The sequence below is a fragment of the Podarcis vaucheri genome, assembly GCF_965113315.1.
Source record: "Podarcis vaucheri genome assembly, chromosome: 9".
In the NCBI taxonomy this organism is placed as follows: Eukaryota; Metazoa; Chordata; class Lepidosauria; order Squamata; family Lacertidae; genus Podarcis; species Podarcis vaucheri.
In genome coordinates this window covers 28,851,856-28,878,273 of record NC_138767.1, presented here as the reverse complement: position 1 = coordinate 28,878,273, position 26,418 = coordinate 28,851,856, and the positions used below count along the sequence as shown (strand labels likewise).

The window sequence follows — 26,418 nt, the reverse complement described above, 5'->3', positions numbered from 1 at the left end:
GGCACGCCTGGAGGATGCGGACCATTTGGATCCCTTCCAATCAGGGTTCAGGCCTCATCATGGGACTGAAACTGCCTTGGTCGCACTGGTTGATGATCTCCGGCGAGCTAGGGACAAAGGTGAGAGTTGTTTCCTAGTTCTGCTGGATCTCTCAGCGGCCTTTGATACAATCGACCATAACATCCTTCTGGACCGTCTAGAGGGGTTGGGAGCTGGGGGCACTGTTATACAGTGGTTTCGCTCCTTTCTCCTGGGCCGTGTTCAGAAAGTGGTGGTGGGGGATGAGTGTTCAGACCCTTGGGCCCTCACTTGTGGGGTGCCTCAGGGTTCCGTCCTCTCCCCCATGCTTTTTAACATCTATATGAAGCCGCTGGGAGAGATCATCAGGGGGTTTGGACTGGGTGTCCATCAATATGCAGATGATACCCAGCTCTACCTTTCTTTCAAATCAGAACCAGTGAAGGCGGTGAAGGTCCTGTGTGAGTGCCTGGAGGCGGTTGGAGGATGGATGGCGGCTAATGGATTGAAGTTGAATCCTGACAAGACAGAAGTACTGTTTTTGGGGGACAGGGGGCGGGCTGGTGTGGAGGACTCCCTGGTCCTGAATGGGGTAACTGTGCCCCTGAAGGACCAGGTGCGTAGCCTGGGAGTCATTTTGGACTCACAGCTGTCCATGGAGGCACAGGTCAATTCTGTATCCAGGGCAGCTGTCTACCAACTCCACCTGGTACGCAGGCTGAGACCCTACCTGCCCGCTGACTGTCTGGCCAGAGTGGTGCATGCTCTAGTTATCTCCCGCTTGGACTACTGCAATGCGCTCTACGTGGGGCTACCTTTGAAGGTGACTCGGAAACTACAACTAATCCAGAATGCGGCAGCTAGACTGGTGACTGGGGGCGGCCGCCGAGACCACATAACACCGGTCTTGAAAGACCTACATTGGCTCCCAGTACGTTTCCGAGCACAATTCAAACTGTTGGTGTTGACCTTTAAAGCCCTAAACGGCTTCGGCCCAGTATACCTGAAGGAGCGTCTCCACCCCCATCGTTCTGCCCGGACACTGAGGTCCAGCGCCAAGGGCCTTCTGGCGGTTCCCTCATTGCGAGAAGCGAAGCTACAGGGAACCAGGCAGAGGGCCTTTTCGGTGGTGGCGCCCGCCCTGTGGAATGCCCTCCCATCGGATGTCAAGGTGATGGAAAACTACCTGACATTCAGAAAACATCTTAAGGCGGCCCTATTCAGGGAAGCTTTTAATGTATGATATTTTAATGTTTTTTTGGTTTCTGTGGAAGCCGCCCAGAGTGGCTGGGGAAACCCAGCCAGATGGGCGGGGTACAAATAATAAATTATTATTATTATTATTATTATTACAAAGCTCCTTTCCCCCCCAAGGTCTGCAGAAGGAAAGGCTGCAAAAACCAACATGAGCAGATGCCAGACTAGGCGCTCCTGCGTAGCTCATTCAGGAATTCATCACTTGCTGTCTGCCAGGCTATTTTTAAAATATTCGTTTGTTAAATTGTTCCGTTTGCCCTCCTGGGCTCCTTTGAGAAGAAGGGCGGGATCAAAATCAAGGAAATAAAGGAATAACAAGACCTTACTATAACAGCTGCTCAGCCTTCTCTGTGGGGAGGTTACTTTAAGTAATAGGTTTGACCACTGAATGTGTGAGCTTGTGTCTAATGGCTAGAACAAACACTTGCTGGGTGTTTAATGGTTATTGTTATTGCATTTGTCTAAAAACCAATAAAAAAATATTATTTTTTGGTTTTTATTTTAAAAAAGATGGCTGCCAGCAACAGCTTCTATCTCTTCCAGATCCTTCTGAGTCTGCTGATGCATCTTCCCAGGAAGTTTCCTGAAGGGTTCTCGTCTTGCCCCAAGGCCTCTGCTACGTCGGATACCGCCATTTTGAGGTGGGATGATTTATTTTCCACTTTCACAAGATCCAGGACTAAGTGAGGAGGGAAAGGAAAACACAGAGAACAGCCACAGAGAGACGCTTTCACTGCTTCCTTTTTTGTTTTTCTTTTTTAAATATATTTTTAGAATTATTAGCATTATTTGCTGATTTACACACATCTTGGTTGCCAAGATGGCTTCTAAACAGTTTACAAGTGTTAAGCCATGATATATCTATCTAGATACAGTCATACTTCAGGTTGAAGTCCCTTCAGGTTAAGCCTTTTCGGGTTGCGATCCGCGGTGACCCAGAAGTAACAGAGCGCATTACTTCCGGGTTTCGCCACTTGCGCATGCGCAGATGCTCAAAATGATGTCACGCACATGTGTGGAAGCAGTAAATCGCGACCCACGCATGCGCAGATGCGCGGACGTGGGTTGCGTTCGCTTCAGGATGCAAACGGGGCTCCAGAACGGATGCCGTTTGCATCCAGAGGTACCACTGTATAGATATGCACATACACTCATAGTGAAGATGCATGATAAAATAATTCCATCAAGGCACTAAAGAAATATGCACAGTTTTATAACTGAAAAACTGCTGGAGGGGTGCCCGAGATTATTGGGGGGGCAGAGCCCCCCCAAACGAATTTTTGAGGGGGCTCGGGCTCCCTCAGGCCCCATGGAGTCGGCGCCTATGGTCCTATGAGGTTAAGACTCTCCAGGTGCCTTTTGGCTGTGCAACTGCCAAACATCTTCCAACTTTCCTCGCATTTGAGGAGATGTTGAGGATCTCTGTCTACCTCTGCAGCTTCAGATTTGGAAGGTTTAGCACCTGACTGTGCTCTTCAGAGGGAGGTACTATAGTCATTAGCTGGGAGTTGGGCTAGATGATGCTTCAGTTCTTCCAACTCTATAGTTATGATTCTATGATTCATCAAGCTGAGCAGAATTATTGAAAATAGTGATGCCTTTTATTACTACAAAAATGTTCTATCTTTGCAAATCAGTTGTTGAGACTGATGGTGTCATTAGTATACAAATCAACCCAAATTTATATGTCTTCCCCCAAAAAATTTTGAGCAGTGTGCGTATTCCCCAAAGGCAAAGAGAGACTTAATGCACATATATGCTTTCTAGAATGTTGGGTTGTGACCCAAGTGCTTTAATAACAGGACTGATCATTATTGTTTGTAGAGGCTTTCTGAAAAGTTGATGAGCAGTAGGGATGGTTTCAGTTTCTGCTTTCATTCCAATTGATACTGGAAGCATTTCACTGTAACCAGAATTTTAAAGCTTTGTTCCGTACTTGTAGTCACATTAAGTGCTGCTGCAGACAAGCTATAATCTCTGGAGTTACACATATAATGTAGATGGTTTTAGCTATTGTTGTTTGTCTCTACTTAAAGCCAAACAGTTTATTCAAGTTTTTATTTTTTGCTTTTAGAATAAATTGAAGTGAATCCATTAGGATTTCTTAGCCCACTTGGATGTTCCAAGGGATACTCCATAGGCTCTGGTATTAATAGTGTTGAAGATTTAGACACAAATTGACTATTGTGACACAAATTTAGAACAAGGAGTATATTGTCATGTATATCTCAAGTTGTTCCTGTTCTTCACTTCATATGTAATAAGCTGCCAGTCAGCTGTAACTGAGGGTTAAGTGCAACTTCTTTTCTGCAGTGTGAGAGGATGCTTAACAGGACATTGTGCTGCCTGACACAGAGCCATTGCTGCTTCCCCGTGAGCCTCACTTCTGCACAGATCACTTCTTCCTTTCATTTTTGTCACTGTTAAAATGTGGATGTGCCAAGGCTCTCCAGCGACTTCTGCTGACAGTATGCTGCTCTCTCTTTTCTTCCCAACCCTACACTGCATATAACACCAGTGTCTCAAAACAAATGTAACTGAAGAACCTGAAGAAAGAGACAATGCACGTGCTTCTCCCCTTTATTTATTTATTTATTTATTTATAATATTTTATTAAGGATTTTCTTGTTTTACAGAAGTAAGTGTAATGCCTTGTATCCCCCCCCCCATGTAACATTTTTACAAATCCGTTTCATTTGTTGAGGCATTATGGGGAGAAGAAAAAGAAAGAAAAAAGAAAGGGGGGTGGAGAGAGGGAAGATGGATGGGGGTGGGGTCGGGTGGCGGTGTTTGGCACCAAACTCTACATACATTAAACATAATAGAAACAATGCATGTGCTTTTGAAAGCGAGGGGAACTTATTGTTTTTTAAAGAAGAAAAGGAGTGTGTAACAGCCCCCAATATTTAAAGAGCCCCCACCCCATTACATCATTAGAACCAGAACATAAACCTATGAAACTAGAAAAGAGCAAAAAATATCAATGTTTGGTCCAGATCCTAGGTATTGCACCCTCACTAAATGAGACTTATGGCCTCAAATTCTCTTTATCTTATATGCTGCTTTATTACAACAAGGACAACTAGACTACTGATCCTAAACTGTATAGTTAGTTGCCCAACCACCCGCTCCAGAACCCACTGCTCTCAACTGACTCTCAACTGCCTCACATTCAAACTCCCTTTCAAACCATCATCCAATCATCACTCACCACCAGGATTCCAAAATCTCTCTTCCCCCTCTTTAATATTCCCATAATAATTCTGATACAATTACCTTAATAACTCTATTACATTCAATATTTTATACATGCTGCTCCCTATAACCGTACTGTTAGAAGCCCTTAGAATCATAGAATCATAGAGTTGGAATAGACCACAAGGGCCATCGAGTCCAACCCCCTGCCAAGCAGGAAACACCATGTTAATCGGGGAACGTACTGTGACCGTGATGACATCATTGTGCCACACAGGCAATCAGTTTGGGTTCTGTGACATCACTGAGAGCAAACCAAGAGGAGAAGAGGGAGAGGGGACGTTGTGTTGCAATGCTGTTTTCGTGGTTTCACCCACATATCCATACACAAGAGAAGAGCCTGCTGGATGCGGCCAATGACCCATGCAGTCCAGCATCCTGTTCTCACAGTTGCCAACCAGATCCCTGTGGGAAACCTGCAATCAGGATTTGAGCACAAGAGAAACTCGCCCCTCCTGTGGTTTCCAGCAACTGGTCTTCAGGAGTGTTGCTGCCTCTACTGTGGAGCTTCCCATTCCTGGCTTTCTAGAAAATGGGGGTGAGCAAACTGCAGGTTCTCCATCCCTGTTCTAAAAAGCAGACGTCTTCCCCCCAAATGATCCTGGGAATTGTAGTTTCTTAGGGGTTCTGGGGATTGTAGGTCTGTGAGAGGGAAGCCACAATGGCACAAATCATTTCAGGAGAAGTCATGTGCTTTAAAGGCGCATTGGATGCTCTTTAAAACATAGCATCATAGAATTGTAGAGTTGGAAGGGATCGCGAGGGTCATCTAGTCCAACCCCCTGCAATGAAGGAATCTCAACTAGATGATCCATGGCTGATGGCCATCCAAGTGCTGCTTAAAAACCTCCAAGGAAGGCGAGTCACTGCTTCAGGCCCTAAGGGCCTCTGAAGCAGGAGAGAACAAGCTTGCTCCATCCTCCATGTCACAGCCCTTTAGACTTTAGTTACTGAAAGGGCTGTTTGGTGTGGCTCTCATATCAGTGTTATGAGAGTGTAAGCTACACATTTCTCTCTCCCCTTTCTCCACCCCATGCAGAATTGCAATGGTAACCAGAAGGCTGGAGTTTGGAGCCCAGCCAGGGCTGGCTGTGGGCAGGATCCTTGCATTGCCGGGGGTTAGACTAGATAACCCTTGGATTCCCTTCCAACCCTGCCATTCTGTGACTATATCAAGGAACAAAAAGATGCTTCTGAAACATAGGAACACTCTCCCCACAGGTGGCTTCCAGCAAGAGCTCGCATCTTCCTTGGGAGAGAGACAGGCCAGAACAAAAGGGGGAAAGGCTTAGAGTTCAGGTAGGTGGAAATGCCAATTGAGTGCCCTATTCTATAGGAACGCTTCCTTCCCGTGTCCCCCACCCTCATGCACCAGACTGGTGCTAGCATGGCTGGAAGCCAGGCGCCTGCTGATTCCTCCATTTTCTTTGCAGGGAGGGAGCTGTCCCCCAACATATACTTTGTTCTGGCCAAATCCATGGAGAGACGTGACGACCTTCAGGTACTGGGCCAGAGGGAAGGAAGGGGTCCTTGTGAAACACGTTTGGGGAATCTGTGGCTTCCAGCAAGTGCTTTTCAGAAGCATTGCTCCCTGTAACACGGGAGGCTGAGCATAGCCATCACGGCTAGTTGCCTTTGATAGGCCTCTCCTCCATGCAGTTGCCTAGCCCTCTTTGAAAGCCATCCCATCCAATATGCTCTTGTGGTGCATCGGTTTCTCCTATGCTTCCTTGCTCCTGCATGGAGATGACTATCGTGAGATCCTTTGGTTAACCTCTATCTGGGCTGGAAAATATTAAAGAATCAGAGGACTGGTGAGCTTCCCTTGAAGCACAACTGATCAAAGGCAGGCAGATCTGTTAGCATCTTGATACAGATGTTCAGACGACAAAGGATGCTATCATACCCTGCAAGCGTCTCAGAAAAAGCTCCCAAGCTGATGGAGAAGAGAGCAGTTAAGTGGTCAGTGGGGCTCCAGGTTGCCGTTTCTGGATCCCACCACAGCTTCCAAGTTGCCAAAGAAAGCAATGTCACAACAGTTTTTTCCTCGCACTTCCTCACCATGATCCCACGTGGGGCCTTCTCAGACATATGCTGTGTCTGAACCAGCAGATCCCACCAAACCAAGTAATTGAGGATCCAGTCAGAAAAGGAGTGTGTGCGGTCATACCAGAAATAAGCCAAATAAACAGGTACTGGAAGTCACCCCAGAACTGGCCCTACTGAACACCTTCTGAGATAACAATGCCCACTCACACTAGAAAGAGCTCATAACCAACTGACAGCATTCGGTTCAATATGACCAACTTAACCCGACAACCCCTGTCACCCACACACAAACAAATCCCACTGCAGCCAGCCAAAGACGATCAACCACTCCCTAGGCCACCCCAACCTCTCTCACCACCAAGGAAACATAACAAACGAATAGAAAGAGAATTTCTGCAAGTGACGCTGACAGAAAAACCCCAAGCATACACTAAAGAAAAGAACTTAAGCTTTGCCACCCAAGTACCTTCCCCCCCCCCCCCGAGAGAGGTCCCAAGATTGGAATGTTGGCCAAAAGAGTAGCTGCGACATTGGCAAATGCTATTTAAGGTTAAATAGTAGTACGTTGTTACAGTTTTAACGGCTTACTACTCCTTAAGCTGTACAGTGGTACCTCGGGTTAAGAACTTAATTCATTTTGGAGGTCTGTTCTTAACCTGAAACTGTTCTTAACCTGAGGTACCACTTTAGCTAATGGGGCCTCCCGCTACCACCGCACCGCCAGAGCATGATTTCTGTTCTCATCCTAAAGCAAAGTTCTTAACCAAAAGGAACTATTTCTGGGTTAGCGGAGTCTGTAACCTGAAGCATCTGTAACCCGAGGTACCACTGTATTTGCCATGGCAGAATAATGCCTCATACTAAGGAACAGCCTTCCTCAGAGTGGAAAATTTAGGGTGGGGGTGCCACTGGAGAGTTCCCATTATTTGACTTAAGGATTTTGTTCCATTGCACTGAAATAATATAAAAACCTGAACTGCCACACAGCTTGTGGGTGAGAATCCCAAACACCAATACTTCAACAAAGATCTGTGGAAATCAGGAATATGTATGGGAATTGCATGAATGTCTTTACTTATGACTTAATACAATTTGAGCAGGGCTTTTTTGATGCCAAGGAGAGACATAAAAAATAATATAAAGAAGGAAGTTAAGAGCAGAGGCTATTAAGATAGACAAAATGTACACAGGCTACATGATTTTGCATGAAAGACCCAGGCTGTGGAGATCAAGTAGTAGTAGATCTTCTGTGATATGGACTGCTGCTTTCTGCATGTAAATATCAGTAATAGATGGTGCAAATAATTGCTGGACTGGATACATCCATGTGGCTTTGCTCATTTAACCATCCAGAGGTGGCAGTTCTTCATAGGTACACATAGTTTTATAGGGTTGGAAACTAGTTTTGAGCAGTTTGCCTGTCGAAACATTCATCTGTATTACCTGGCCTACCCTGATCAATAGTGGATGGGGTCTTTCCCAGTATTGTGACCTCAGGCCAAAAGCAGATGTTTTTGGAATATAAGCTAAACCAACAGCCAATGAAATGGAGTGGGGGCAAGCTATAACTTGCAGCGTTATCACGTTTGATTTTACTGGGGTGGTGTTTTCAGCAGCGTCACACAAGTTAAAGTGGTACCTTGGTTCTCAAATGGCTTAGTTGTCAAACAGACGGCTCCCGAATGCCGCAAACCCAGAAGTAAGGTTCCGGTTTGCCAACGTTTTTGGAAGCTGAACGTCCAACGTGGTTTCCGCTAGAGTGCAGGAAGCTTCGGAAGCCACACCTTGGTTTTTGAACAGTTTCGGGAGTCGAACAGACTCCCAGAATGGATTAAGTTTGAGAACCAAGGTACCACTGTATTTCTTCTAAGTGGAAATGGAGCCTTCTACATGCATTCTGCTACTGAGCTATGGCGATTTCCTGTGCTGTGCTGTCAAAAACTAAATTGTTTGGAAAACACCAGGCTGTTCTCCCTCTCCCTTTTAATAGTGTTAAAATGCTGGGCTTTCTTCAGTATGGTATATCACTGTTCTAAGTAACTTTTATTGACTTCTGTATTGCTTCCCTTTACTGTAATACTATGGATGTGTAACTGTAGCACACTTGAAAAATTCTGCCATCAAAGATAGTAAAATGACAAGGCAGTAAAACAAAGAGCCCCTCAGAATAATGTTATTAACATAGAAACAGCAGGCAACTTAAAAAAAAAACAACAACTCTCTCCGAGGCAGCTGTTTCTATAGTACGTTGTAACTTGATGTCAAACAGTAAAAGAAACTGCATTAGAATAAAGTCACTACAATGTGGAGAGGCTGTTTTTTATCAGAGTTTATTGTTGCACAGCAGAAATCATGCCACTATCAGAATAATGTCTACTTTTTTATTTTATTTTAAAAAAATTGAGAAAAACATTTCCAGCAATTTTCATTCAATGTGAATGAGAAGAATATTACATCTATAAACACTGAAATACCTATTTTATTCTTCCTGAGGAAGCTTCACATTTTCCAGCAATAATAAGGATAATCTGTACAATATATTTTGAAGATTAGTTCCACTCCTCATTTTCTCATGTGTAGTACTGGGCAAATACTGCAGCAGAACCATGTGTAACTGCATGGGTTGCTTGGTTTACTTCATTGTTTGTTTCCCTTTTTGTGTGTGTACCTTTAATAATGATGTCCTGTAAATAATCACACTTTTGTTGTTTTTACTGACACAGCTGTTTCATATAGCCAACTTTCAAAGTCACTTCCTTGAGTTTTCACAAGAACTATGTTAAAGTAAATATGTAAAGATTTTATGCTGGAATTTATTCTGGCATTTGTTTGTGCAGTCATTTAAACTAGTGGGAGGTATAAAATGCCTACCTGAATTTTTGGATTTTTCACAGTGCAGTCCTATACATGTGTACTCAAAAGTAGCTCTATTGAGACTTACAGGTAAGTGGGTATAGGACTGCAGCCTAAAACCAGTACTTTGCTTCAGAAGATTGGTTGTGGTTAGCAAACTATCTTTCAAGGACACTTGCCTGCCACTAAAGATCTTTCTTTGAGTAATGCCAAGCTTCTATTCATCAAGCAAAAGTTTGAAAACCAGTAGATTGGAGGAACCTATTATAGCTTTGTATGACAGGATAAGGAAGAAAGAAAGCACTCTTTTGCAGAGAATCGTTCACAAATGGAAAGGATACTGCATACATGTGGTTGTTGAAGTACAATTGTATATTTGTTCATAAAATGGTAATGACAGAGATAAAGTTTGAGCTCTTGTTATTTCTATATTGAATAAAGGGGCCATTTGCACTCAGTTTATTGCTTTACTTAACAAAAAGGTAAGGAGTAGGACTAATGGCTTAAAAGATTTCCTTATTAATGTAGTGCTTCCTAAATTGGGGGCTCCAAGCACATTTAAGCATCTGAGCAGCTTTCCATTAAAATAATTGGGACTGAACAGTGCTTAACCTTGGCTGGGTGATGCTACATCCAGTAAACGGTAATGAAAATAATGGTGCATAATTACTGTCTTATATCTAATATTTTGATATATTTGGTTAGAGATCTAGCCATTTAGTTTTAAAGCACCCTGAGCCAAATATCAATAGAGTAAACTTGGTTCATAATATTGTCTAGCTTTGCTACACATTTAGTCATTATAGTGTTGTAAAATATTAATTATCAGAGCTACATGCTTTCAGAAATTTCATCATCGGTTTTTAAAGTTAACTGTGTTCATAATTTTTTAGGCCAGCAGCATAATGTTCATTCCTTAAAAAATAATTTTGATTAATTTGTTGTATTAACTTAACTGCAGATATTCCCTCCAAATGTCTTTCCATAGCTTGTGAATATGTTCATTTTGAAAATACTAAAGAAATGCATAATATAGTACCTAAGAAATCCAAAGCATGTAGAACACGTAATGATGTAAATAAAGCAAATCAGATATGAGTATGCTACTTGCTACTTTCTCCGTCTGATGTAGGACTAGTGAATTAGTGGAATCTTTTCCAATTTTAGGCAGGAGAAGGGGAAGTTGGGATGGGAAATCAGCTTAGCTAGTGGCAAAAGGCTGACTAAAAAAAGGATATGAATTTTTAAAAAAACCACAATTATTTTCTCTGACATGATTTTTTACTCCTGTGAACCTGAAAAATTATTTTACAAGTTTGGATTTAATTATTTTGGAATTCTTTGCTTCAACAATGTAAGGGTTTTTGTTTGTGGTATTCAAGCGAAACAATCAAAGCCTTGTAAATTATGCCTATGTATTTTTCCTGCAGTGGCCAAAGACCCTGATGAAGTAAAAGGTGACTAGAATGTGTAAGACTGCGATTTGGGAGAATCTTCTGTACTTCGGGAAAATCTTAAATATCTTAAATATCCCTGGTTGGACATGCACTTCTGATGCTGATCTACAAGCAGAGCATCTGCAGCACTTCTTCCATCAGTCATCTGTTCAGGAAGGGACAGGTTCCACAATGCTACAGCAACTCCCAGTTCAGTGAATTGAGGTGAAAGGTTTCAGCCAGCCAACTCAAATACATAATATCATTTCTTTGAATACTATGATGCATTCCCCACCTATGTTGTATTTCTAAACGACATAAACTGACTTTAAAAAAAAAACCTAGTTCAGTGCTTTGAATCAGATTGCAAAGGGGGAATACACCTGGCATTTTGTGCTACGCATTTTCTCATTTTAAAAAAGACACAGCATTGTAATCAAACAATAAGAAACCTCAGCAGGCAGACAGTGGGTTACAAAACTGACATGAGACACAATATTCGTAAACTGATATGAATATAATATATAAAATTGTAAATATTTATTTTGATTTTGGACAGTTGTATATTGTTGTTTTTAAACCTAGGCCAGTTGCTTTTTATTTCCACCTTTGCACAGCAAGTTATAGGCACAACCCACTAGAAGTTCTCTTGTGCCAGCCCCAATGAAATAAGTGGGAGCTGGCCCATATGACCTTCCCTATGAAACCTCCATGAAACCAGAAATAGTAATGAAATGCCATGCACTTCCAGAGACACAAGTGCACACACTTTCACAGTCCACTTGCCAGCATACGGCACAAGCCTCACATTTTTGTTCTCTTGAAGAGACAGATTTCCCAACAGCTTTCTTGTAGCTACTAGAGACTTTAGGTCTGATTATACTTGAAGTGAAGAAGAGCTCTCTCTAGAAGCATTTTCCCCAATGCTATCTCACTTTTTGTAGCTCCTGTCTCAGCCATGATGGAAGGGGTTGTCCCAATTTGTGTAGAAGCTTTGAGAGTTCCACATTGTGATCTCTGTAGTAGCTTGACAGAAAAACCCTGCACTGAGGGATACAAAAACCAACATTTTATTACTTTTATTACTTATTACTTTATTACATTTACTTTATCTTGATCTGAACTCAATCCTTTTTTTCTTTCTTTTTTTTGTAAATCACATTTGGAACTAAGTATCAGCAATTGAATTACTTAAGGCACAGACAATTTAACCCATCTAATGACACTACACAGAAAAATGTTTCCTGCACACACAGCTTCTATTTCCAGCAGTTGGAGCTGCACTTGCAGAACCTTTTTCAAAAGCTTAAGGCAGTATTAGAGTCTCTGAGAAGGAGTCCTAAGAGCTACAGGATTTGTTACCAAAGAGATTCAATGCTCCCATGCCTTCTCCGTGAGACTACAATAGTGCTCTAATCCTAGCGAGTCCTCCTCTTTCCACAACAACCTCTCAGGATGGGACAAACTGCTGGTCCTGGAGCTAGACAGGTGGTAGGTAACCTGTGGTCCTTCAGATGCCACTGGACTACGATTCTCAAGCCCCTGCCTATTGCCATGTTGGCTGTGGCTGTGGGAGTTGGAGTCCAAAGGTTGGGGGAACCCCCAGAACAGATTTATGGAGCTTGGGGGAGAAGAGAGGGAGAAGAAGTTCTGTTGTGCTGCCAGAAGTACAAATGAAACTACTTCGTTGGATACTGCCCCAACGAAGGGGCACATATCCATTTTAGAGGATAACATGTTTGTACTATGAGTGCAATCTTAATCCTGCATCACCTTTCCCCTACTTTTCCTGATTGTGACTGTAGGGTGGTTCAAGACTAACTCACATTTAATGAGCTTGAGTATGCACCTGATAGAGGAAAAAGAATTTTAATGTGTGATAGTATACTTCACTTGTCCTGGATCATTTTAGTAGTCCTAAAGCAGGAGTAGCTGGGTAATGCTGTCCAGATGTCATTGACTACAGTAACAGCCCCAGTTGTTATGGCCAAAGGTAAAGGATGATGGGAACTGTAATTCACCAACATATGGGGTGTGGAGGGGTACTATATTGGCTTCCTGTCCTAAGCAATCACAAATCTTTTGTCCACATCACTAGGTTAAATAGTAGTAATGGATCTAGCTTGATTGGCTAGACCGTAATCTAGTTTTAGAGTATTGGAACAATTTCAATGTCTTTCCTGAATTTGTAGAGCCATTCTACTTAGTCAATAAAATATCCATGTGATATTGTGTAAGCTATTCTCTACATGGTAGTGAGCTTTATTGTAAAGCCATGTTTGTGAATTAAAACTAAAAGTCTCCCACTCCTCTCTGATTACACTTTAATCATTTATGAATAAATGTGAACATTTATCCAATTATTTGTAAATATACCACATAAAAGATCTTTCAATGCATCAATTTCTTAAGGGCTGCAGCATACCATATTGATAGGGATCTGATCTGGGGTGAAGAGTGCTTTAGGGGAATGGCTGCCCTATCAAGGAGAAATCAGACAGAATTGCCACTGACATTGGTTGTAACTTTAAGAACTGTAATTTTAAGAACTTGTGACTGAGCTTGTTTACCCCTCTTCCCTCTCATTCCTTTTCCCCCTGATGTGCCATGTCTTTTTAGATTGCGAGCCTGAGGATAGGGACCGTCTTAGAACCAATTTTTGTAAGCTGCTTTCAGAGTCTTTTTGGCTAAAGGGGAAAGTATAAATGCTGTAACTAAATAAACATTCTTCATTTTTTCCAACAACCTGCAAGACTGAGATCTGAAATATGAGGTAGTTTTACAGAATCATTTAGGATGATTTATGTGGATTTGTTACCCCTAATGTATCTATGATGTTAAGCCAAACATTTAATGAGCAAATTTTCCCCTGTGCCTTGTGTCTGTGCTTGTGACCCAGAGGTCCTTATCCTCTGCCCCTCCCTGGTGCTTGATTCCTAAAGTCAAACCAAGGCTCCACCTCATGCATATAAGTGTTCATATCTTCATTTGAGAAACAGGACTTGTGCAACTGAGATAAAGATTCCTAACAAATTTAGGAATAAATTAACTAAATTTAGGATAAATTTAATTAAAATTCTGGTCCTTTTCAAGTAACACAAAAATCTGAATAATCAAGACATTGCATATGACAATAACTTTTGTGTGCTTTTGCTGAGAGGCTTAGGATCTTATCCACAGCACAACTGATAAAGGGTTTACCTCAGAATCCATTGGAGGGTACTTTCTGCCTTTGCTCTTTCCAAGACATTTTGTTTTTCCTTCTTCTAAGAGTTGACACCAGAAGCCCTTGTGTGAGTCAAACCTGAAACATATAATGCCTTTAGATACAATGAATAACATCATTCTGTGTGTGGAAAAAAAAGGTGAAATACAAGCCATATTGCATTGTTGCCTTATCTCCATAAACAGAGCTAGTTCATATGATGACCTCTAAATGAAGCATCATTAATGGACTCATCCACTGCCACCACATGCTGATGAAGCACTTCCTTGCTGTTCCCTCCAAGAAAGGTGACACCACTGAGCACTTATCATCTTTTACATGGAAGAAGGAACAATAATGGTAACATGTCCATTAGTTTCTTGGACTTTGATCAAATTTCATGAGGTGCAGTCTTTCAAATATGCTGCTGTGTGATTCCCTGCAAATGCATTATGGGATTTCTTTTTGTGTGTGAAAACAGTTTACCTGTCAAAAGATGCATTATAGGAATATTCAAACAGAACTACTGTATTTGCGGCTTGGGTAACCAACTGCATGAATTCCATAGCTATAGCTGAGGTTAATGTGCACCAGTTCTCAGAAACATGAATATCATTTGTTCTGTTTCATTGCTTCTACCTATCCTTCTTTAGAATACTGAGCCCCATTAACATCTCTAGTGTGGGAGTCATTACAATGTTCTTCCTTCACAGACCATGAGAGTAACATGAGAAATTCCAGGTTCAATGTGAGGAGCCCATTTGATGGCTCCCCCTGTGCCATCCATGCCCGTTATCTGGGAGGGACAATGTTTGCATGAATATAAGAAGAGTCTTGCTAGATTAGATCAAAACCTTATCTAATGCAATGTTCTGTTCTCACAGTGGCCAGCCAAATGCTTATGGGAAGCCATCAGGCAGGACATGAATGCAATAGCGCTTGTGCTTGCGTACCCCAGAACTGGTTTTCAGAGATATACTGCATCTGATACCTGAAGTAACATAAGGCCATTATGACTAGTAGTTAATTAATAGCATCTGACATGAATTTGTTTAGTTCTTTTAAAAAGTCGATTGTTTTCACTACCCCAAGGCACGGGGTGGATTATTATGGCACAGTAGTGCACAATAGAGAGGCACTATGTCATACTCTGGACTTCATATGTGACACACTTGTCCAAAATATTGGGTGCTGGTGGTTTAAGCAAAGATTAATATTCACCAGCTTATATAAACTGCATGGAAAAAGAAAAGAAGACATCCAAGGTTAAATAAATTCAGAGTGTACTTTTATGAGAGCTGTATCAGATCATTTAAGTGAACAAGTAACCCTAAATAGAAATCTTTTAACAAATCATTGTTCTCAAACAAGAGTAGACAGGAAAGAAAAGCATGCGCTGGAATTAGATGCAGATGGGAATAATTCACAGCATCCAGGTCAAGCAGTATGGTGTAAAAGAGGCTGAAAGCTCAATAGAATTACTCTAGGGGTGAATTTGATCCATTATGTCTTTACAATGCACTTGACTTTATCTCATGGAAGATAAAGTCGGGGTTTTTTGCCACATACTCAACAAAAAAAGAACAGCACAATTGACTAAGAGGCGTTAAATAGAGAACTGTCTGGGAATGAACACTATTCTTTTTTGAGAGCTTCTTATGAAAACAGACAATGGGATTTCATACAAAAGAGCAGACTAAGGTTATCAATCTCATTTTAAGGGCAAGTGAATAAATGTTTGAATCAAAATGGTTTGTGTACATGACTATTTATTATATACACAGTGGGTCCTGTATCCCTGACACTGACATTGTTGTGCCTTTCTAATCAAATAAAAAGAAAAGCAGCTTCTGCCCTTGCTGCTTATGGATAGTGAATCTTCTGCTGCTGAGCAAAGAGGTGGAAAGGTGTTCCACTTATCCATTCAAAAGCAGAACCAATTTATAGAGAACAGTCCTTGTTTTCTCTCTCTGGTGTCTTGACTGTTCTAAAGTGGTTCACCATATGCATGTTTAAAGTAAGATTTACAGAAATAATTTTCTTCCCAGTGGTTGTGTACAGCGAACAGAATTATTGTGAATTAGCTGGGTTGTTCCCACCTCCACTCCTGAAAGGAAATCGTGATGTCATAAGGTCATGTATGAGTACATATTTATCCATGGGAATTAAATGGGGGGGTGAGGCTTTTAAAAACCCACCTATTTCTAAAATTAGAAACAGTGAGCTGGTTTGGATGATCATGTCTTGACTTAATAAGACTATTTGTTTTGTGAGCCAGCTTTCTGCCTGTATATGCTGACCCTTTGCATGAGTTGTAAATAAAACAAATTAAAGCAAATTAAACAGGCTCAAATAAACCACAATTTCTTGTTTCTTCTGAACCAGGAAGTTTGGAACAAGCCAGAATTCTAAAACAACTTGGTATTTATCAAGCCACCAGGTATCAGTAGGTAGCAAGTGCACAGAATTCCATGCTGGTGAATTAGTGAGAGACGGGCTGGATTTCTCCATCTCTTCTCTGCCAGTCTGAGGTGGAAGGAAAGTCACAATTCCTCAGCTTTGTCCCTCTCTGTCAACACAGTTGGCAGAAAGCATTTTTATTAGCTTGCTTGTGTTGACAGGTTGGCTTTCATATACAGCACATGGAGGAGGAGGCTTTCCCTCTATGGCTAGCATGAAATCAGTCCACTAGCCCCTTAGTAGGCTAGCAAAAAACAACAAAATGTGAGCTAGTGTATTTACAAGGCTGTCTTCAATGGTTTGAAGCTGAGTCAAACTTACTCAAAAGGTGGCAACCAGTTGCTCCCCAGTTCAAACAAAATGGGAAGCTATGGTTACTTATGGACTTCCTACTTTAATTACAACTTATGTGACGAGACTGTGTGCATAGGAAAAATGCTTACTCATATCTTGGCTTGTTAATCTGAGATACTATTGTCCAAACTGGCTCCTTATTGCAGTTCTTACTTTTATCATACTATGCAAACTGTGTTAAATAAATCAATGAATTAACTCACGTTAGGGCTTCTGAGTAATTATAATGAGGAGTAACTCCCAGAAACTTCTGCACTTCGTCCATCACGATAGCTGGATCATTTCTCAGCTGCTGTCCATCAATAATTAGTAACTGGGGGGGGGGGTAGAAAAGTCAACTGTGAATACTGTATTTAAAATTCATTATATGTCAGACTTCAAACATTTTTTCACATACGCAAAGCTCAGTCTTTAAGAGGAACTGAGGTGCCCCGGGGATCAGTAATAAATCCATTCATATTTATCACCACCTTTAATGATCTAGGAGTGAGGTAAATGGCTCACTAATTAAATCTGAAATGATATTAAATTGGAAGCTGCTTGGAATACTAGTGATGGTAGAGAAATAAAGATCTCGACCCAGATAAATTAGAACTATGGTTTGCCCTGAAAAAGGCTATCAAATGTAGCTTTGGGAAAAAAGCAAGATATAAAACATATGTATATCTTCTTTTTCTTAATATCATTCAGTCTGGTGACAGTTAAATTCAGAAGCAGAACAGGAAACAGTTTTTTGGGTGTGTGCCATTCTTTAATTGTTTGTTATCCTCTTGGACCACTATGAATGAGCAAGGGGCTCTAGGAGGTAAAGCAGCTGAGTTATTTTTAAGTTGATTGACCATGTGAGCCACTTACCCTGCGAATCAGGCAGCATCTTAGCAGGAAACCGCAAAACAACAGCAACAAAGAGATTGACAGTGACTTATCACAAACCTCATTTAGCAGGCCCTGCCTGTCACTACTACGGTCATAGTGGGACTTAAGATAGGACAGAAAGTGAAAGAACCTTAAAATAAGAAAAAAATACTGCGGTACATCATTCCAATGAATGCATGGGTTGTACTATTATTCTAACTTTTAGGGAAGAAGCCCCTGGATATTTTGCGGCTCAGACAGTTGCCAAAATGATTTTGAAACAGCCTACCATGAAGATCAACATTTCACAAGGTAGTAGAGAGGGAGTAAATATTTACCTGATAAGGTGGAAAGTAAGTTAGCCATCTTTCTATATGGGTAGCATACCATCCAGGTACTAGACATTTCTTCTGAAGAGCCTTAAGCTCTGCTGAAGCATGATGTCCAGCGCTGATCACTTGATAGAAGGTAAACTTTAGAGCTGCAGGGTCTTTGTGTGATCGCTGGTGCTGGAGGGGGAAATATTGAAGTAATGCAAATGGAAAGTAGAATGGCCAGCTTCTACTCTTAAAAGGATACTTCTTTAATTTTAACTGCTTGACAATTCTAAATTGTGAATTTTATAGAAACTGGGCAGATGAAATATATGATAAACTAATTCCAGTAAGGATACATTGTTGATTACTTTGGGTAAAACACTAATAGGGTATGCACAGAATGATCAATATAATTTTTGTTGTTAATTACCTGCCCCTCACTTTAATTTTCCATGTAAAAGTGGGAAGAAGCTAACACTAACATCTTTCCTTGATTGCTTTTAGATCTAACCCATTTGATGGGCTACTTTGTTGAGAAATGACCATATCTGGGTTCTAGGAGGGTACAATTAGTCCTTTACCCAGGGACTTGAATATAGGTTTAGCAGTAGTAATGTTATTCTTATTAATGATAAAAATAAAATATTTTTAAAACACCATCTCAGCAATGAGAAACAGAGTGTGGTATGACTATACCAGTGACTGCCTATGCAAATGACAGTCAGATCACTCTGTTCCTTGGACTATTATTGTTAATAAGCTTAGCAGCTAGAAAACTTGAGCAGTTGTCTATACAATTAGTAATAAGGCAATAGAAGCTTGAGGGACAGGCAGGCCAGAGACATCCATTGACTCTTGTAGGACACATCCAATCTTCAGCTGAAGCAGTCTGTTGCTGCTTGTCACACCACACCAAAGCTCAGTCCCTGGAATCTTCAAGTAGGATTAGTAAAGGCACTGTTCTGAGACCCTGAAGAGCTAGATGGACCAATAATCTGACTTAATACAAGGCAGCTTTCTAAATTTCTAGGACAGTATTGAATTCTATAAGAAACTAGCTATAAGGGAAAATAATATCATAATAGAAAAGTATACTATAATAAACTTATGAGAATTAAAGGAATGGATCACCAGTCTTTACCAGCAGTCCAATCCAAACCAAACCTATAGATTAAGAAATGATGCTGAAATCTTAATCCCATTTACGTAGGAATAAACACACTGAAATAAATGGGGCTTATTTATGAGTAGTCATACCTAGGATTGTGTGGTGACTTGCTAAGAAAGGCTTAATTCAAATAATGCTGTGTCCTTCAAAATAAAATAGAGGTGCATATGCTAAAACAAGCAACCCAAAATTCTTTATCATATATTAATCTAGAACCTGAATTAATTCTTAAATCTTCTACCTGATACCAGGAGTATGCTCGATCTGATGGATCAATGAGAATGGTGATGATTTTTGCCTTGGGAATCAAAGAAGCTGCTCGTTTTGGGGCTTCTTCAGAATGGAAATAGTTAGCACTCTTCTCAAAAAGGAAGTCTGTAGTAATGTTTGAAGGTGCAGGAAAGAATTCCATATACCTACAGAAAAAGAATATGTTCCTTAGAACAGTTTAGAAGTTGCAAACATTATGCAGAAAGGAACTTATTTTGAGCACATGAAAAAAATTCAAAGATAAGCTTTATCTGTTATGTTTTGTAATATGTTAAACCAATCCTAGGTGTCATTGTCAAATAGAAGCAACCAAATGTTTGCACTTGTCTGCTAAATGGTATTTCCTAATTATATAAATGAGAAGTTTAGAAACTTTCCAACCACACACCTGGAATCACATTTTATCGAGGTTTTGGAGCAGGAACATTTGTTGGTGTGATCTGGCCAGAAGCTGCAGCCATTCTGTCAGTGGCCTTTGATTCAGGCTTTTGTGGTAGAAAAACAAGACTGCTATGAGTTCTGACATCTCACAAACCTAGTTAGAGTGAAAAGCATATATAACTGCCTGTGAATCAATACAACTACCTTCCATGTCTGCTTTCAGCTCTGTGAACATATTGATTCACAGACAATGCTATACGTTGTCCCTATAACTAGCCTTGCTAAATGTTAGAGTCCATGAAGACAGTCTGTGCAGGGAAACATTTGAGAAATTTCAACATTTTGTTTCCTTTCCCCCCCAGTAATGCACCTTATTTTCTCCTTAACAACACTGTACAATACTATCAACAGAAGTGCTTCATGGAGGCTGTTCTTAGTTGTTGCAGTTCATTTGATGATCAGATTTACAGAAATGGAAGAATCTGAACAAACTGTGAGTGACAAACTGTGTGTGAGTCAGTCAGCAGCAAGCATTTTAGTTGACTAACCAAAAAGACAAATCACCTGTTGGACTTAATAATAAAAATCTGTTGCAAAAATAAAACCATTATGGCATTTGTCATTCTAAGAAAGTAGACTACTCTCATAGAATCAGCATCAATGTGTGAGAACAGAGTTCCGTGAGAAAACCTGCTAGAGCGGATCTTTTATGGGATTGGTCCATCAGGCAAAATATCCTGATGCAAGACTGGGGCCCTCTCTTCAAGGATTATTTTCTCACTACTCTCTACATGGTATCAACAAACCTTTCCTCACTGTTAACATTATGGTTAATTAGAATATTATGGTTAAGTAGAATAATATTAATAGAATAGAATAATATAATATTATGGTTAAGTAGAAGACAGTGGACACAATCCAAGAGGAAGTTCATTTATGCCAAGAAAAGGACTACTTTTGCAGAGAACCCATTCATTTTAATGAGACGTGAACATGAAATGTCCTACAGGATTTCCCTCTTGCACATGTGAGGAGTAAAACACAAAGATGTCTAAAATTACTGCTAAACTGGCTATTCCCCATCTTGCTGTTTAACGCTGTGCCTGAAGCTGGAGGTAAAGGGAAGTCAGATGGTTTCAAAGAGGGAGAAAAGTGGAAGTGGAATGGTTAAGCCAGACTCAACTATGTTCCCCTAAAAATGTGTGGGATGGTTATAGATCCACCTGAAAATATGTGGGCTGGCATTCCACTACATTTCGTGTACTGTTTTAGCCATATGCAGCAGCATATTTAGGAAGATCAGCTTTTATGAAAGTGAACAGAAACCTCTAAAGAGACATGTAAGAAACACATCAGTGGCTCTTTTTAAGTTGCTACTTGCTACCTTAGTAAATAATAGAATATTGTGGTTTATATTGTCTTTTAGGTAGACTCAGAATTGTAGCTGCTAGATAATATTCCATTTCCACTTAAGACACAATTAAATAACATGACAAATTGTAATTAAACTTCTCTTTCTTTGTATAATCAGAAGTATCTAATGGTTTGAAATATACCAGTATTTTCCAATAGCTGTGGTAAAATAAGGGAAGAAATCACAGATGGCATTTATTGTATTTGTAATTAATGCTACATTATTTGCACACACTTAATTTTTAGAATAGTAAAAGTTATTTTAGTCTGCATAAACAACCTCACATTGGTAATGCCATTTTTGTATTGTGCACAGTATAGAAATTTTGAGATTTATACTAGTAACCCATCTTACCAATCAATCCCCCTGTGGTAGTTATTTCTATTAAAGAACTGTACCTCCTCAAAGGTTTTGGGGCTGGGGGAGTTACTAATGATGGATGGATGCATAATCAGGAACAAATACAAAGCTGTTGTACCTGCAAAGAGAATAAAATCCACAAGTTGAGACAAGACAGGACATTCTATCAACTGGATCCTAATTTTATACATTTGTCTTTTGTGATAATCATCCTCAATTATACCAGCAATGAACTTTTAAAAACATGTATAAAATGCATGCAAAACTTTCTTCAATGAACAAAAAGTACTTGTCTTAAAAAAGTTTTCTTGGATCAATGCTCAATTGAAATTTATTTAAGTAGTAGCTGTATCTATACTGAGAACACCTGAGATTTCATTCACTTACATTGCAGAAGATGCACTGCTTTATTGTTTTATTTAAATTTATATACCACTTTTCCATTGAAAAATGTGCTCAAAGTAGCTCACAATAGAACAAAAATGCAAATCAATAAATCATTACAATAGCAATCAAATATGAAATAAATTCAAAACATAACACGACAATCTAGCAAATAACTCAGTTTGATTATATTAACATTGTAACACTTTAGAGTAATCATAAAACAAACTCAATTGTTGAAACATCAATTAATAACAAATACAGTAAATGTTAAAATACAACTGAATGCCAACAATAAAAATAAAGGAAAGCAAATGTTCCTGCTCAAACTAAGTATAAAAAAATTGGTGTATGCTGGTATTTGGGTTATGTGTGGAAGAACACAACTTTAAATAAATATTTTTTGTTCACTTATAATTTAACAGCCATTTTGGAGTAGACAGTTGTAATGTTGGGGCAGGGTCTATGAATCAAACAGAATAGTCGTGCTCTGTTGGTTCACAGAAGCTGCAGTGTAGATAAACCTGAGTTCATCATTGTTGCTCCTAGCTAATATTTTCTTCTACCAAGCCAATTCAATAAGCCCTTACCAGTTTTCTGGGGTCCAATAACCAGGAATTTTGGTAGCCGATCACAGGTTTTTTCTTTTGACCAGATATCTCTGTGTCGCTTGTCATCACAAGGATTCTAAGTTAAGGAAAAAGCAATCTTTCATCATCATTATTATTATTGTTACTAGTCAACAGTAGCTAAATTGTCTAGTTTACATATTATGTTGCAAGATAAATTTTAATTTCTAAACATTAAAATTAATTTTTAACTTTATTTTTTGAATATAAAATAAGTATTACTGCTAGGAATCACGTTTCCTTATTATAATCTAATAGCACAATCCTATGCAATCAGCACTGAGTGCAAAGAGGCACATAATTGACTTTAGGAGAAAGAAAAGTGTATTTTTACCATTGTACATAAATGGTGAGGAAGTGGAGAGGGTTGGTAGTTTTAAATACCTGGGCATTTATATCTCGGAGGACCTCTCATGGACTGCAAATATTAATATGGTTGTGAGGAAGGTGCAGGGGAGGTTGTATTTCCTGAGAATGCTCAGGGGACTGAATCTATCCCAGCACCTACTTCTGTCCTATTATCATAGTACCATCGAGAGTGTCTTAACCTATAGTATATTATCGTGGTATGGGAGCAGCTCTGAAACGGATAAAAAAGCTTTACAGCGAACAATTAAAATTGCCCAGAACGTTATTGGGCTCCGACTACCAACCCTTGATGAGATCTTCACGTCTTGCATCTTGAAGAAGTCACAAAATATTCTGAGAGATCCCACCCACCCTGCTCACAACTTCTTTGAACTATTGCCTTCGGGCAGAAGATATAGGACAATGAAAACACGAACCACACGCCTTCTGAATAGTTTCTATCCAAGAGCTCTGATTGCACTAAATAATGATCTCAGGGCCAGTTGCAAGGTTTAGTAAGTAGGGAGTAGAAGGAATGAGATAGGTTTTAGGTTATGTTATGCCTTTAATAGGTCATGCTATATTCTGGATTATGTTATGTTTTATAGATTATGTCTAAATAGGATGAGAGTTCGGAGATACGTGCAAATGTATATGCGAACCCGGTCTTTGGGGTGGGTGTTTGATTTTCGTTGTTGTGTATACTGTGTATATACGGACAATGACAATAAATTTATCTAATCTAATCTAATCTAATCCCAAGTAATTTGTATAGGATTGCAGCCTTAATTTATGTTTATCTAGTATCAATGCTAAAATAGTTTATATTTATTCTATTCATAATATCTGGTACCACCATGTGGGCCATTTTTGGCAAGTGGATGGGGACACCCACTTGTCAATAACCTGACATCACAGGATGATTCAAACTTCAACATAAGGATTTAGGCAAACATAAGGCACCATTCCCCGTCATGGATCACTGCCCTGTTGTGGCGAAGGGGCTTGAATAACTCCAAGAAGCTCTGAGCTATGCCGTGCAGGGCCACCCAAGACGGACAGGTCATAGCCGAGAGTTTAGACTAAATGTGATCCACCTGGAGAAGGAACTGGCAAACCACTCCAGTATTTTGCCAGGAAAACTCCATGGACATAAAAAGGAGAAGCTTTGAGAAGAAAGTGAGAGTTTCCAAGGCATGCTCTGGTTCATGGGGTCACGGAGAGGTGAAGACGACTAAGACTAAACAACAAGAGTTTGGATTTGACATCCCACTTTATCACTACCCTAAGGAGTCTCAAAGCGGCTAACATTCTCCTTTCCCTTCTTCCCTCACAACAAACACTCTGTGAGGTGAGTGGGGCTGAGAGACTTCAGAGAAGTGTGACTGGCCCAAGGTCACCCAGCAGTTGCATGTGGAGGAGTGGAGATGCGAACCCAGTTCATCAGATTACAAGTCTACCACTCTTAACCACTACACTGGCACCATTGGATTACAAAGGGGAGAAAAATCTCCAAATTACATATGTTGCTAGGTTGTGTAAAATACTTTGCTTTTATCTGGTTTTTAAGAAGCACAGATATAGTATAGAAGGGGGGGAGTAATGATAAAAGTGCTACTGATTTTATAACATTCAGTTAGCAATCAAAAGCTTTGCTTAGTTAGATTCAGATTAGTAATCTGACATTAAGGGTAGAAAGCAGTTGAATGTATGCCGTATATGATTTTTATGCTGCATGTTCAATCCCTGGGATCTACAGGTAGGGCTGAAAAAGACTATCTGACTGCACAGAAGATTAAGCAAGCTGTCCGCTCTATCCCTCATAGCATGTTTCTTTAGCAATCTTACCTGCCAAAGAGGGTCCTTTTGCTCAGGGAAGAGTTCAAAGTACTTGTGAGCCAACTGAATTGGAGGTAGTGTCTGCAGCTTCAGGTTAGTCCAACTCTGAACAAAATTAGCCAGATTGACAAAGGTGTACAAACCCAAGCGGTCATTCCCATAGTTAGACAAGTGAGTCATGAAGATGCTGATCTATAAAACAAAGCACATTTTTCTTACGGTATCACTAGATGGCAGTGAAGTTCCAGGGAAGATAACATCCATGCTATTTGTCCTTAATGCTCTGGCTACGCATGCTCTTATTGACAGGCATATCCTATGCTCTGCTGTGGTGGTAAGACAGCACAGTAAAGCACATTGGGCTCCCAAGGCTGGTATGACGTGGCTAGTTTCTATGCAGCATGCAGTTAGTAGTGCATCAGTGAACTGATGTTACATCAGCTGCAGTGATAAACTAAGTAAAAAAAGAATTTTGGAAGCATTGGGGAGACTTGTTCTCTACCACTATAGACTTTGAATAAGATACGATAAGTACCAATTTTTGGCCAGCAAATGTGCTTGGCAAATGAACAGCTGTTCAATTATTATTTTCTAAATATTTTATTAAATGGACTGTATAAATAATATCCCTCCCGCCCAAAATTTTCTTACAGAAAACGGAACAAAAATAATAATCATGTATATTGTTATTAGATGCATATAAAATAAAGTTCCTCCAGATGGCATAAAAGGTCTGTGGTTCCTTTTCCCCTGGTAGGAATCTAATGTTGTGTGTGTGTTTTTCCCTCCAAGAGTGCAGTATTTCAAACATTTCTATGCCAAGCAGGTAAGTCTAGATCTTCCAAGGATTTCCATCTCTGAACTACAGAGTGTTGTGTAGTGATCAACAAATAAAGCAGCAATCCTTTGCATGGTAACAGAATTCCCTGCAAATTCAACAAGTTATTATAAGGTGCATACAATATCTAGTATTTCCCCATGAGTGCTACTTTCCCTGCTATACAACCCCTGGGAAAAAATACAATAGCATTGGTTACACTTCCCTAGAAAAGATCTGAATGTTGTTAAAAATAACTGTCTGAATCAGAAGGGATTAGTCAACCTACAACTTGTGGTTACCAACACCATGTATTCCTCTCCAAAGGCATGGGCTCTTGTCTTGACCTCACCTCTAAAAGACCGCATGAGACCAGAGACCATCCCACACTCCCTTTCCCAGCTCCCAACTTGGAGCTGGTAAAAAGGGTGGGGTTTTCATGCAAAGCAAAAACGAAGCCCTTGTCTCACCTTTCACTCAGAGCTGGAAAGGGAGAGTCTGGAGCTATGTTGTGTTTCTATACTTGCTGGGTTGTTGAAGTATCTGGCAGGTGAAAGCAAAGATGCTACACGTCTGTACCCCTACCCTGAGGCGGAATCAAACCCCAAATTGCATGCTTTCCTTCAACTTTGGGGATGAATCCACTATTATTTGGAATGGAAAGACCAGATAATTTGACTTGGTGTAAGGCAGCTTCCTGTGTTTCTATGGATCACATTAGCAGTCCTCCCTACCCCACACCTCCAGGA

At 40.2% G+C, this 26,418-nt stretch overlaps 2 protein-coding genes across 19 annotated transcripts in view; one reads left to right on the top strand and one right to left on the bottom strand.

The window, feature by feature from the left end:
- LOC309540324 (uncharacterized protein) overlaps positions 1-26,418 on the top strand; it is a 46,986-nt gene that overhangs the window by 5,380 nt on the left and 15,188 nt on the right. For 4 of the 18 annotated variants that reach the window (XR_014223158.1, XR_014223159.1, XR_014223160.1 and 1 more), the window contains exons 2-4: positions 3,589-3,743; positions 5,752-5,829; positions 5,964-6,031. The exons of 4 other annotated variants lie outside the window; for them this stretch is intronic. Coding sequence is in view for 2 of the 14 variants with exons in the window: in XM_082237124.1 (XP_082093250.1) it covers positions 3,704-3,743; positions 5,964-6,031; positions 17,969-18,054 (194 nt within the window). In the remaining 12 variants the exon portion in view is untranslated. Of the gene's footprint in view, positions 1-3,588; positions 3,744-5,569; positions 5,713-5,751; positions 6,032-10,862; positions 11,227-17,968; positions 18,055-26,418 lie in introns of those variants that run through there. 10 more of the 18 variants (XR_014223157.1, XM_082237123.1, XR_014223167.1 and 7 more) reach the window with 9 other exon arrangements.
- Positions 11,367-26,418, bottom strand: part of LOC309540247 (bifunctional heparan sulfate N-deacetylase/N-sulfotransferase 3-like) — a 64,191-nt gene continuing 49,139 nt past the window's right edge. Inside the window, 8 exon segments of the mRNA XM_082236923.1 lie at positions 11,367-11,914; positions 14,070-14,172; positions 17,091-17,200; positions 18,081-18,251; positions 19,469-19,643; positions 21,647-21,770; positions 22,627-22,723; positions 24,862-25,044. Coding sequence (XP_082093049.1) covers positions 11,795-11,914; positions 14,070-14,172; positions 17,091-17,200; positions 18,081-18,251; positions 19,469-19,643; positions 21,647-21,770; positions 22,627-22,723; positions 24,862-25,044 — 1,083 coding nt within the window. The 3' untranslated portion in view covers positions 11,367-11,794.